Here is a 13,922-nt window from a genome sequence, read left to right as displayed (position 1 = left end):
CATGGTACTCATGGGGATGAAATGAAGAGGAAAGTTTAAAACTAATCATGAAAAAAGGTTGTTGCAAATGATCCTATTGAACGAAAACACGGAAAGAAAGAGAAGTATTTGTTAATAATTAGAGTGATCAGTGCATACAAGATACCTCATACATACCTAGACTCTTCCAAAACAGTCTTGATTGCATGTAGCAGTGATTCCTTTGTGAGATATTTGACATCAAGACGTATGCCTATGCCTGAAGCAGCCATCTTAGCAACATTGAGGGGCTGGTCACCAAGGAAAGGGATACCTACTGTGGGCACACCAAAGTATGCTGCTTCATTCATGCTCTGTAGTCCTCCTTGCGTCACAAACACATGCACATTAGGGTGAGCTGTGAACAAATAAACTGTATTTTAGTATTAAACAGATTTAGCTATTTAGCCAGACCTCAGAGTATTATACTGCTAGGGGAAGTCAAAGGTAACAGAATATGAGCAGAAAGTTACTGATATTTCATGTCTTAGGCTTGGCCAGTTAACATGTCATGAAGAAAAGGGAGTGAAGATCTTCTGAATTCATTAAAACAGTAGCAGCCTGTAGCACTGTCTGCACACTAAACTGTAATACTTTTACTTTATTTATACTGCCTGTAACATGATAGATGAATACTATTATTATTTGTTACAGTATTGAGGACAAGAAGGACCTGTACTGGCGTATTGGACAGGCTTGGGCTTCTGACCAGGTTAATAACAACAGTTCTGCTAAGAACACCTGAAATATTAAACTAGCTGATAGTTCTTGAGTAATGGTGCCAAGATGAGATAACAGTGGAAATGAAGTACAAACATTCCTATATGACTGTATATTGGGTCAAACTGGTAACAGGCAACAAATATTCTTTTCTGACACACTCAGAAGAGTGATCTGTACCATGGCCTGAAATTGTGCAATTCTAGGGATTGTACTGATTGTGCAATATTGAATACCAACAATAATAATTTTTATTATTCAATTCAAATGTTTCTAGGGAAAGATTTCGCACAATTTTCAAAAGACTTAGTCCAGAATAGAATGGAATAGAATAGAATGGAATATAAGTTTATTGTCTCTTAACATACAGTTTCAAGCCATTGACTTAATGCACAGGAGACTTGTCAAAACACAAAAACTAGTTTCCAATTTTCTTTATAATATCAGCAATATAGTATATGATACTGTATAATTAATTAATTAAGCAATTAATAATTTTTATTCAAAAGTAACAAATTTTTAAAAGTTAACAGTTCTAGTACTTGCTCTCTGTGAGCATACAAGCTGTGGCAGGAGATTAGAGTGGCAATTTCCTGCTGCAGAGGATGTGGCTGGTGGTTGCTACAGAGCCGTGGCAAGCGGCTAGAATTTATGCAACCATGGAAAAACCCAAGCGCTTGGCAGGGGCATGTATGAGCATGTTTTCGGGCTTGGAGGAATTTATATTCCAGAGAAAAATTGATAAAAACAGAAGTAAGAGTGACACGGAGGTGTGAGTTGACACTCATGGACAGAAAAATATGTAAAGCTAAATTATCTAGAAGCACCGCGAAAATATATATAATACTATAAAGGTTATTGTTCTCTTAAAAATTGTAAATTTATGAAGGTTCAAAAGCAAATAGTTTGGCAATGCTTTGGCCAATTAATATAAACAAAGTGTTTGCAGATGCGGCTAGTACAGCTGCATCGAGCAATCATAGCAATCATAAATAAACAAATAAAAATACATACTTAATCACTGCATAGTGAACGCATTATTGTGGCCAAGATAGACACAAAGCCCATGCTTACTACAGTAGTACAAGTTTATATGCCAACTAGCTCTGCAGATGATGAAGAAATTGGTGAAATGTATGACGAGATAAAAGAAATTAGTCAGGTAGTGAAGGGAGACGAAAATTTAATAGTCATGGGTGACTGGAATTCGTCAGTAGGAAAAGGGAGAGAAGGAAACATAGTAGGTGAATATGGATTGGGGGGAAGAAATGAAAGAGGAAGCCGCCTTGTAGAATTTTGCACAGAGCATAACTGAATCATAGCTAACACTTGGTTCAAGAATCATGAAAGAAGGTTGTATACATGGAAGAATCCTGGAGATACTGAAAGGTATCAGATAGATTATATAATGGTAAGACAGAGATTTAGGAACCAGGTTTTAAATTGTAAGACATTTCCAGGGGCAGATGTGGATTCTGACCACAATCTATTGGTTATGAACTGCAGATTGAAACTGAAGAAACTGCAAAAAGGTGGGAATTTAAGGAGATGGGACCTGGATAAACTGAAAGAACCAGAGGTTGTAGAGAGTTTGAGGGAGAGCTTAAGGGAAAAATTGACAGGAATGGGGGAAAGAAATACAGTAGAAGAAGAATGGGTAGCTCTGAGGGATGAAGCAGTGAAGGCAGCAGACGATCAAGTAGGTAAAAAGACGAGGGCTAATAGAAATCCTTGGGTAACAGAAGAAATATTGAATTTAATTGATGAAAGGAGAAAATATAGAAATGCAGTAAATGAAGCAGGCAAAAAGGAATACAAACGTCTCAAAAATGAGATCGACAGGAAGTGGAAAATGGCTAAGCAGGGATGGCTAGAGGACAAATGTAAGGATGTAGAGGCTTGTCTCACTAGGGGTAAGATAGATACTGCCTACAGGAAAATTAAAGAGACCTTTGGAGAGAAGAGAACCACTTGTATGAATATCAAGAGCTCAGATGGAAACCCAGTTCTAAGCAAAGAAGGTAAGGCAGAAAGGTGGAAGGAGTATATAGAGGGTCTATACAAGGGCGATGTACTTGAGGACAATATTATGGAAATGGAAGAGGATGTAGATGAAGACGAAATGGGAGATAAGATACTGCGTGAAGAGTTTGACAGAGCACTGAAAGACCTGAGTCGAAACAAGGCCCCGGGAATAGACAACATTCTATTAGAACTACTGATGGCCTTGGGAGAGCCAGTCCTGACAAAACTCTACTATCTGGTGAACAAGATGTATGAGACAGGCGAAATACCTTCAGACTTCAAGAAGAATATAATAATTCCAATCCCAAAGATAGCAGGTGTTGACAGATGTGAAAATTACCGAACTATCAGTTTAATAAGTCACAGCTGCAAAATACTAATGCGAATTCTTTACAGATGAATGGAAAAACTGGTAGAAGCGGACCTCGGGGAAGATCAGTTTGGATTCCGTAGAAATGTTGGAACACGTGAGGCACTACTAACCTTACAACTTATCTTAGAAGAAAGATTAAGAAAAGGCAAACCTACATTTCTAGCATTTGTAGACTTAGAGAAAGCTTTTGACAATGTTAACTGGAATACTCTCTTTCAAATTCTGAAGGTGGCAGGGGTAAAATACAGGGAGCGAAAGGCTATTTACAATTTGTACAGAAACCGGATGGCAGTTATAAGAGTCGAGGGGCATGAAAGGGAAGCAGTGGTTGGGAAAGGAGTGAGACAGGGTTGTAGCCTGTCCCCGATGTTATTCAATCTGTACATTGAGCAAGCAGTAAAGGAAACAAAAGAAAAATTCAGAGTAGGTATTAAAATTCATGGAGAAGAAGTAAAAACTTTGAGGTTCGCCAATGACATTGTAATTCTGTCAGAGACAGCAAAGGACTTGGAATGAACAGTGTCTTGAAAGGAGGATATAAGATGAACATCAACAAAAGCAAAACAAGGATAATGGAATGTAGTCAAATTAAATCGGGTGATGCTGAGGGAATTAGATTAGGAAATGAGACACTTAAAGTAGTAAAGGAGTTTTGCTATTTAGGGAGTAAAATAACTGATGATGGTCGAAGTAGAGAGGAAATAAAATGTAGACTGGCAATGGCAAGGAAATCGTTTCTGAAGAAGAGAAATTTGTTAACATCGAGTATAGATTTAAGTGTCAGGAAGTCGTTTCTGAAAGTATTTGTGTGGAGTGTAGCCATGTATGGAAGTGAAACATGGACGATAACTAGTTTGGACAAGAAGAGAATAGAAGCTTTCGAAATGTGGTGCTACAGAAGAATGCTGAAGATAAGGTGGGTAGATCACGTAAGTAATGAGGAGGTATTGAATAGGATTGGGGAGAAGAGAAGTTTGTGGCACAACTTGACTAGAAGAAGGGATCGGTTGGTAGGACATGTTTTGAGGCATCAAGGGATCACAAATTTAGCATTGGAGGGCAGCGTGGAGGTTAAAAATCGTAGAGGGAGACCAAGAGATGAATACACTAAGCAGATTCAGAAGGATGTAGGTTGCAGTAGGTACTGGGAGATGAAGAAGCTTGCACAGGATAGAGTAGCATGGAGAGCTGCATCAAACCAGTCTCAGGACTGAAGACCACAACAACAACAACTTAGTCACTCATATACCTCAGTAAACTTTAGAATGCTGCCACTAGTTTTGTCTCTTTATTTATTACCAGCCTCTCTGTCGAATCCCATATTCTGACCTCTCGTTCAAAAATAATACTTATTCAGCTAAATGAACAACATTGTTTCGTACATAGGTGTATAATGCATACAAGGAATACTAAGGGTCAGATTATGGTGCCAATAAGCTTGGATAATTTTGGGGAAGATGAAGTTAGTCTTCCAAAGGGATTACTGATAGCCATGTTAGAGGTTATGGAAGAGGAAGAATATAGAGGATTATAGGATACAAGGTAGACTAGAGCGAATGGTCAACAAATCTGCATTGTGAGAAAAAGTTGAGCATCTTAAGGGTAAAGATAGATCATTAATGGAATTAGTGTTATAATGATATAAGGATTCGTGCAATCCACAAGGAATGTTACCTGCTACACCAGCCATACAGCATATAATACTAACAGGCAATCATTCACCAACGTTTAGAGACAGTGTTCGGTACCTATGCTTTTACAACCTTTAGTAGAGCAGTCTGTGGGTCAGCTGTTATCAGACAGGATAATAGAACATGGTGATATCCATGGTTTGTGAGTATAGTAATTGTATTAAAAATGTCATGAGATGGAACAAAGAAATAGTGGTTTTGCTGTGACTATAGATTCATAAATGAAAAAACAGTAACAGATGTATACCCGGTCCCTAATATTGCTGAATGTTGGAAAATTTAGGTTAGTGAATGTTCTTTCCAATTCTAGATTTAAGAAGTTAATATCATCAAATTGAGGTACATACTGTCGACAGGCATAAAACAGGATTTACCACATCTTCGGGTCGCTACCACCATTATAGGATGCCATTTGGATTGAAAAACATGCCAGGTATGTTTCAACATTTATTAGATGGAATCCTCAGAGGTTTAAAACCAAACAGATACATGGTCTATCTAGATGATATAACTGTATTCAAAAAAGGCCTGAAAGGGCATGTTCAGCATTTGGAGATGGTGTTTGGCAGGTTGAAAAGGCTTGACTTATGCTTTGTATTGAAAAGTGTCACTTTTCACAATCACAAGTGAACTATGAGGGGCATATAATTAGCCAAGAGGGAGTAAAGACAGATCTGTACCTTCCATAAGCAGTACCTTGCTTTCTGGTCCCTCAGACAGTTAAAGAATTACAATCTTTCCTTGGATTTAACAAATTACCACAGAACATTCATGAAGGGGTTTTCTGAAGTGACACAACCACTAAAAAAATTACTGTGAAAAGATGTTGTGTTTGGCTGGGCATTTGAGTATCAGACAGCATTTCAAAATTTAAAAGCTATATTAACATCAGATCCAGTTTTGAATTTTCCATATTTAACAAAAGATTTCTTATTGTTGTGTGATGCAAGTTGTACAGCTTTAGGAGCAGTTCTGGGCAAATCAGTGGTGGGGAAGAATGCCCATTTGCTTATGCATCTTGTCAGCTTAATAAGGCTGAGCAAAATTATTCTCCTACTGAAAAGGAGATGTTGATACTAATATACGATATTTCTTATTTTTGATGGTATCTATATGGACTTAAGTTCAAAGTGATTACTGATGATGTGACTTTAAAATGGGTACTTGGGTTAAAAGATCCTTCAAGTCATCTTACAAGATGGGCTTTGAAACTAAGTGAATTTTAATATAATGTAATCCACAAACTGGGTGTTAAACATGCAAATGCTGGTACACTTTGTAGGAATACTGCAAGTCTCTGGATTTGATCTGAAAGGTCTGAAGAGAGAAAAAGCAAATGATAGTGAGTATCAGGTATGTTGCAAACAGTCACAGCTTGTCATACAAGATGGGATATTGTGTAGATCAATCAAGTGTGGACCATATGGTGTAGTTCCAGCAGCTTTGTGGGCGGAAGTATTACTGCAAGTATGTGATCATATGTTAACTGGTCAAGGAAATAAAAGGACAATGGCTAGAAGAGTAACAGAAAAGTTCTGGTGGAGGACAAATTGTGCTGATTTTCAGCAGTATGTCAAGAACTGTATTCCACATGCACAACATATGGATTTATGTCATCAAAAGATACAATTAGAAAGAATACCTGAGTCTGATTACTTATTTAAAATGAAAGGAGCCAATGTTTTGGGATCATTTCAAGGAGTCACTCAGGTAAAAAGTATGCATTAACAATTATTGAACACTTCTCTAGGTATTTAGTAATGATAGCAATACCAGAACAGAAAGTGAGCACAGCAACTCACACTATGATATATCATTAAATACTTAAATTTGGGGTACTGCAAGAGATTATTATGGATCAAGGGACAAATTTGATGTATGATCACATTAAGCAGTTGTGTCACTTACTGAAAGCTAAGAAATTATGTGCAAGTCCATTCCACCCACAGGCAAATGGTCACATGGAAAGAGTTCATAGGAATATATCAAAGATGCTAAGCTATTATGTGAATTCTCTACATCTAGACTAGGATGTGTTTTTAGATTTTGTGGTGAGTGCCCACAAGTCAAAAACTCACACATGAACTGGATTATCACCTTACAAAGTTTTGTATGGATACAAGATGCCATCTCCGTTTGATGTGATTCAACAAAAGTAAGAAAAGAAGCCTATAAAAAGGTAAAATGGACCAACACAAAAGTACTAGAACTTCAAGAGTGTGTGGGGTTAAGTAAGAGGAATTTACCATTGTATTGAATAGGTCAATGAATCTTGCTTGAGAACGCTTACATTCTGAAGGGTAAGCCAAAAACGTTTTTGAAGAAGTTTTAGGTCCTTACCAGATGGTCAAAGTAAAGTTACCTGTAAACTTAAATTTACAATTACCAAAATGAATTTCAGCAGTTCATATCAGTAGAATTAAACCTTTTCAAGGAGCCATAAAATTTATTAGAGGAGAGTGGTATGTTGCATGGCAACCTTGTACAAGGCAGCAAAGAGTTAAAATTTTCTAAGTACCAGAGCAAAGCTACATTGTTTACATTATGGCAGCATTGAAACAAGGTAGGTGTGAAGAATAACATTTCACCACCAGGTGTGGCATTTCTAGTGAGCTGGACATTGGACCTCAGCAGAAATGTGGAAGGCAGGGCAACTAGACAGGATCACTTCACCTTCATTACATGTTGAAAGAAATGGTGCTGCTAATACAACAATGCATGCCAAGAGCTTTTACAAACCAGTCTTATACTACAACAAACTCTTTAAGCAAGCATGGCTGAGTGAGAACCACAGGCACCTTTGTAATAGCGAGATCTATGTTGTCGTGACAAGGGATTCAGGTAAACATTATCCACTACTTAGCTGCATAAAAACCTTAGCACTTTAACTTGTAAGGCAGTTTGTCAGACCGATTGATGGCATAGTTATGTTTGCACTCCATTCCCTGATTTCAGTAAAGTGACATCTGGCACAAGTCTGCTTTAGATTTCCTGCATGCTACTGAGGGATAACAGCTGCTGTGGGGAGAGATGGTTACCTTGTCTTAATCACCAGTCACAGAGTTCAACACCACAGTCTGCCACTGTCAGAGATGGGTGGATATAGGCATTCTTCCTATTCATCCTGGTTCAGGACACTAGCATTTGTGATACTTCGGTGGGTGGGCCAAGGCATACCTAATCAGCAGGCCAGGATCATCTTATTACATGGCTACATGACAATCCTCATCATGGTTCAACAGATGATGAAGAATGACCAAGAGTGGGGTATGGAACAGAGCAGCTCCCAAACCAGCATGTGTTAAATTCAACACATGCACCTCCTTCTCATGGCTGCAGCATCATGATACGGTGAGTGCCAAAACCACCATGTGTGGCAACCATCGTAGCAGCAGGTGATGAGGAATGGGTGTACAGCATCGGCTACTTTGAGTGGACTTGAGGCTGCTTATGATGCAATACCTTGATAGACATCGACAACCAGTGTCAACAGCTGGTTAAGACACAGCTTGTAACATAAGGAAATAAACAACTAATTCTGAATCTTCTTTCACTGTGCTTACTGGTGATAACAGTTCACCACCTTTCTTCTGAGAGAAACTGACAAGGAGTGAATTGGAAGATTATCTCCTGACACAGAACCACCTCTACTTCTGCCCTCCCAACAGTCGCCTCTTACTTATGACCCCATTTATGCAAGGGAAAAACCTTTAATGCTGTACCATTTTTGTTTCTGCAGAAGAATTTTATGATCTACACAGTCAAAAGCATTACCAATATCACAGAAAATGTAACAGGGTAATTTTTGTTGTTTGGCTCTATGATAAATATGTTTGTGAAATCATACATTGCATTCTCAGGAAAGAAGCCTTTACAAAAGCCAGACCGACCTGTTATTAAAAAATTTGGTTCAGCATTCTGCTGTAAGTTGCTTTCTCAAAATTTTTGAGGACATATCAAGGTGTGAGATCAGTCTGTCATTAGAAAACAGTTGCTTATCTCCACATCTGTATGTTGTTGTTATTACTGTGTTCTTCAGTCTTTTATAAAATACTCTTTGACTCAAGGGTGGTGTTACCAAATAAGGCAAGATTTTGGTACTTTAGTTGAGATATTATTGCAGCCAGAAGAGTACTATTTTTTAGTGATGTAATGATTCTTGTGACCTCTGTAACAGATGAGTTGGCAAAACTGGTGTATAGTGGTTAGTATGCATTATCTCTGGAAGTAAGCTTATTGCCTGTGCTTTTTATGTCTGTCAGCTATTGCTCACAAGAATTTAAGTAACCAATTATTTTAATTTTGTATCATCTGTCTCATTGTTACAGCCATTTAGGGGTTCGTTATCATTTGTCTTGCAGAGTTTATTGGGGTAGTGTCTAATAATGCTCAAACTGCCCTCACCTTATTATTGAAATTTTGAATTTTTTGTGCGTAGTGCATGGGTTTTGCCTTTTTAATGACACACTGAAGAATATTGCAATACTGCTCATAGTGCATTGAAAGTCTTGATTAGATGTAGTCATATACTATCAGGTTCTATTTCTCTGTTATAAGCATTAGCTGCCATTTATCTACATTTAAAGAGAGTTGGCATTCATTGCACCAAGTGGAAACTTTGTCCAAGTCTTTCTGCAGTTCCTTACAATTGTCTAGCAACAATACTTTCCTAAATACAACAGCATAGTCTGTAAACAATCTTATAGTGTTACTGATCTATTGTGATAATTTTCTATGTGTTTTGAGAATGTTAGAGGTCTTAATATGCTTTATTGGGACACATCCAATGTTGCTTTCATTTTTGTGGAATATTCACTGTTGAATATAATATGCTGGGTCCTATTAGTCACATATTCATGAAGCCAATCATGTATTTTTGAAGGTACTCCATATTATTATATCTTGATTATTAGGTGATAGTGTGATATGGTATCAAATGTATTCCAGAAATCTAGGAAGACAGAATCTACCTGTTCACTTTGTAAAGGAACACCCTCCTCTAGCATTACTTTTCATCAACAGGAGTAGTCCATACCAAAAATAATTTTGAGTTTTTGAACAGGTTAATATTATCTCAACTGTTTTTCTAAACAACTTCATGTTTTTGTACACAATGTATTTTGTTTCAGGCTAAAATGTATAAAAAGAAATTACTGTATTTTCGTTGTTACAATTGATATGTGCTAGCTTTGAATGTACAGTTAAAATTACTTTTCTTTTAGAAACATTTTAAATTACGAAATATTCAGCCCACTTAAAATTTCTATTATTAATCACACAATCTAATACAAATATGAAATTTATTTCTGGATTCACTTATCAAATAGTGGTATAGAAATTAATAAAAAGTCACTTGTCAAGAAAATTTGTAAACTCTTTGGGATATTGTTAGTACCACAGAGTGGATTAGTAGAGGGCATGCCTCTGATGTGATTGGACATGTTTTTAATTATGGCAACAACAATCTAATTTTTAGTTTTGTTGAAGTGTAAATTATAAAGAGAGTGTGATATAGAAAATTGTGAGAGAATAAAATTAATATAAAAACAGAAATTACAGCTCAGGCAATACTTCAGCATTATTTACAGCATTTGGAACCATGAGAACCTATAACTTCAAAAATTTCAGATTCAAGAATCTGCCCCTAGACATGAAGAACTGGAGCCAGCTATGAGAAAAGAAGACAAGTGAAAAGTTAATTGTAAATCTTACTCCTTTTTAAGCTTATTAAAAAGTTAACTACAAAAAAGGAAACAATCAACAAATGATGTGTCAAAGGGGAGATTACAAATTGCACCTCTTCTTTGCAAGATGACATACAAAAATAAAGCAAACTGTGTTTCACACAAATAGCTTTTCCTAAATATGTGCTGATTCTATGATAGAAACTTGTTTACCTTTAGGAAGTTTTTAATGTTTGGGCTTATAATATTTTCTAGAATCCTGCAACAATTGGACATCAGTGGTACTGGTTTGTAATTACATGAATCTGATTTTTTAGCTTTTTTGTAAATAGAGCTTACTTGCACTCTTTTCCAATTACCTGGAGCTATTTTATGCACTCTTTTCCAGTTACCTGGAGCTATTCACTGCAGTAGATTTTGTCAGTAAATATGAGCTATGAAATGAGCTAATCCTGTGACATATTCCATGTAAAATGTAACAAGGATCCTTTCAGGACCTGGTACTTTGTACACTTTAACTAACCTTGACTGTTTTTCATTATCAGTGCTGCTAATATCAATATCTCTGTTTGTGAGTGTTTCCAGTGGTTAAACATTCATGTGGTAGTATCATCATGTGTGAATATATTTTTAAATGTGGAATTTCATTTTTCTACTTTCTGTATGCTGTCTCTATATTTTAACTATTTCTGAATTCATACAGATTCATTCCCATACACATACTTCTCTATACTCCATGGGTCAGGCCATGCCAACATCAGTATGGTAATATCCAGGTACCCTATTCAAGTGCAGATGTTCATTGGGTGGCAGAGGCATAACTACAGTCATATGCCCCTGGGACAAGAACCCAAAGTGTGGCTTTCTCTACTGACTGTCAATGTCGAAATTGAATTCTTCTGTGTAATTCAGCTGCAATCTTTTGCATTAGTGTACTGAACTCCAAGTGCTATCCTAGTGTAAGTGCTGTTTTCCGAGACATGCTTGGATTGCTTTAGGCTATACCAAATGGTGCTTATTTTGTTTTACCATCTCTTGTTAAATAAATCCTATCTCATAACAGCATAGTCTGAAGTAGACAACACAATAAAGCTTCTGGCAGTGAGTAGTGGACCTCACATATGTATGTTACTGAAAGGCAATAGGTTATGGGAGTGCCAATCACTGCATACTGTGTATGTCTTTGCCACAACGAAAAAAAACCTGTTTTATTTTAGAACTATCATTTTGAATAATGCATATGTGTGTAGACAGTTGGCACAACCATGGGCAATACTCACCAAGCACATCCTGCTGTGGAAACCAGTTAGAGGTGAGCACATTGGGTGGCACTTCAGGTAGCTTCCCGGTCTCCCACTTCAAGAGAATGCGCTGTGGAAGTTCACCCAGTGCTTCTATAATTGCATGCACTTTGTCTGCAGGCAGTAGGGAGCTTCGCACATTAGTACCCAGGCTGAAGTACACTGCACCTTCTTCTGCACCATCCAGGAATTCACGGACCTCCTGTACAACGTACATGTCCCATAGTCTCCAACTACATTTCTGATAGTATATTTACAAAAACTATGTAACTGTATCTTACAGTTACAAAGATTGCCACAAAAGCTGTGGATAAATGTCATAAATAATAAGGATACATACAAACAGAGGCTTATTTTCCATCCATATTATGATAATGTTTATTAAATAAGACAGGTAAGGAAATCTCATATTAACAAACTGGATTGCTACCAGCTGTAGGTGATTCATCAGAGCCTTCCAGCAACTACACATATTGGAATGGGTATTTTGAACTGAAAAAGAGACCACTACATGGGATGCGTTAATTCTAGTATCAAAAGAAAGCATGTTGTGATTTTGCACTAATGAATATGACTGATGTTTATGAAAATCAATGTACTCACAAAGATCCATATGCTATCAACAAGACTAGGTTGGATAACATGAGAAGCTGTGGAAGAGATTTAAAACTTTTTACAGACAGCTGGCATACCTTACACTGCTCTGTTGAGATTAAGATGACACTGTGGTTTCAAGAAGGCATCCAGCTACAGAAATAAGTGTGAGCTCTGAGACTAGTGAAGACTCATGCATTATGGATGGTGCTTAGTGGAAGAAGGTCAAGGGAAAGAATTCAGTACATTCAAATTGTCAAGAAGCAGCAATTGTACTTCACAAGTACTGTTCCAGTTCAAGAGTAGCACAATATATATCTAGGTGTGGATTCAATAAAGTCTGACAATGTGTGCTGCCTCCTCTGATACACTAGAAAGACAGACTATCACTGCATCCATCAACATACACCACTATATACACTGGTCTCTGCAAAATCGTTTTCTCACTGAAGTAATGCATGCACACTTCAAAGCCACATGTTAGCAGTGTGTTGTCATCCATTAGAGTGTGCCACAAAAGAGCAATATAGTGAACTTTCAATAGAGCCAGCCATGGTTGGGTACCTATTTGTACACTGCAACACTGTGCTCATGCTCAATTATTGTCTTATTACTGCCTGCATACATTTGCCTCATCTTATTGTGTTCAGTGTATGCTATGATGATTGGCATACTTGCCACATTCTAACAACACTGTACTTAAATTCTTGGTCATGTTGTGTGTCCAAGTTACAACACAATTGATGACAAGTGTGTGATTCTTCTCTGTGCAGTTTTCAGACTCTGGTTGGTCCTCCATTGTATCTGTGATGTCTGGCAGTGCTGCTAATGAGTTTTTATGCCGGCTGGTTGATCAGCAGGGGGTTATTACTGTAGCATTACAGCATCTCAGTCAACAGAAGAAGGCATTCGCCACAGTGCAACACAATCAAACTGTGGTATTGCAGATGCTTGCCTCTGTTTTGGCCAGATCAGTCTGTCTCAATCTACATCACTTGCTGCACTATCCCAGCCATTTCCACCTTACAATGAGTCTGTCAAAGAATGGGAAGCCTACAAAAAACAGCTGCTGCAGCATTTTCATGCACTTGGATTGACTGATGTTGCCTTATACCATGCTTTCTTTTTGTCTTGATTATTGGCTTGCATGTATCTACTCCTTTGCCAACTGGACCCCCTGCAGGATCCATCTTGACTCCCTTTTGATAACATGTGTGACCTTCTTTTGAAATACTACTGTAAATGGATCAGATCATTGCTGTTGAGTTGAGTTGTACGTGTCACAAGAAACCCGAACACTCCTATAAGACTTGGGCAGCTGAGTTTCACAGTTTAAGCTGTCACTGTCATTTTGTCATTGATGTACAGAAGGAGTTGTATGCCAACAAAACAGTTCTTGATGCAATCATTTGGTTGACACACAATCATGAGGTTCATGAGAGGCCCCTTCAATATGAAAACCCCTCCCCCTCCGACATTCTGACTATAGCACAATAATTTGAGGTTTTGAGGGCTG

General features: G+C 37.6%; 1 protein-coding gene across 1 annotated transcript in view; it reads right to left on the bottom strand.

Moving 5' to 3' along the window:
• Positions 1-13,922, bottom strand: part of LOC124711413 (UDP-glucosyltransferase 2-like) — a 113,981-nt gene that overhangs the window by 13,149 nt on the left and 86,910 nt on the right. The window contains exons 7-8 of the mRNA XM_047241511.1: positions 11,792-12,014; positions 157-376 (exon numbers count right to left, since the gene is read on the bottom strand). Coding sequence (XP_047097467.1) covers positions 157-376; positions 11,792-12,014 — 443 coding nt within the window. The remainder of the gene's footprint in view (positions 1-156; positions 377-11,791; positions 12,015-13,922) is intronic.

Source organism: Schistocerca piceifrons, chromosome 1 (assembly GCF_021461385.2).
Source record: "Schistocerca piceifrons isolate TAMUIC-IGC-003096 chromosome 1, iqSchPice1.1, whole genome shotgun sequence".
In the NCBI taxonomy this organism is placed as follows: Eukaryota; Metazoa; Arthropoda; class Insecta; order Orthoptera; family Acrididae; genus Schistocerca; species Schistocerca piceifrons.
Note: the sequence above shows the minus strand (reverse complement) of the source record. Positions and strands in the feature narration are given on the sequence as shown.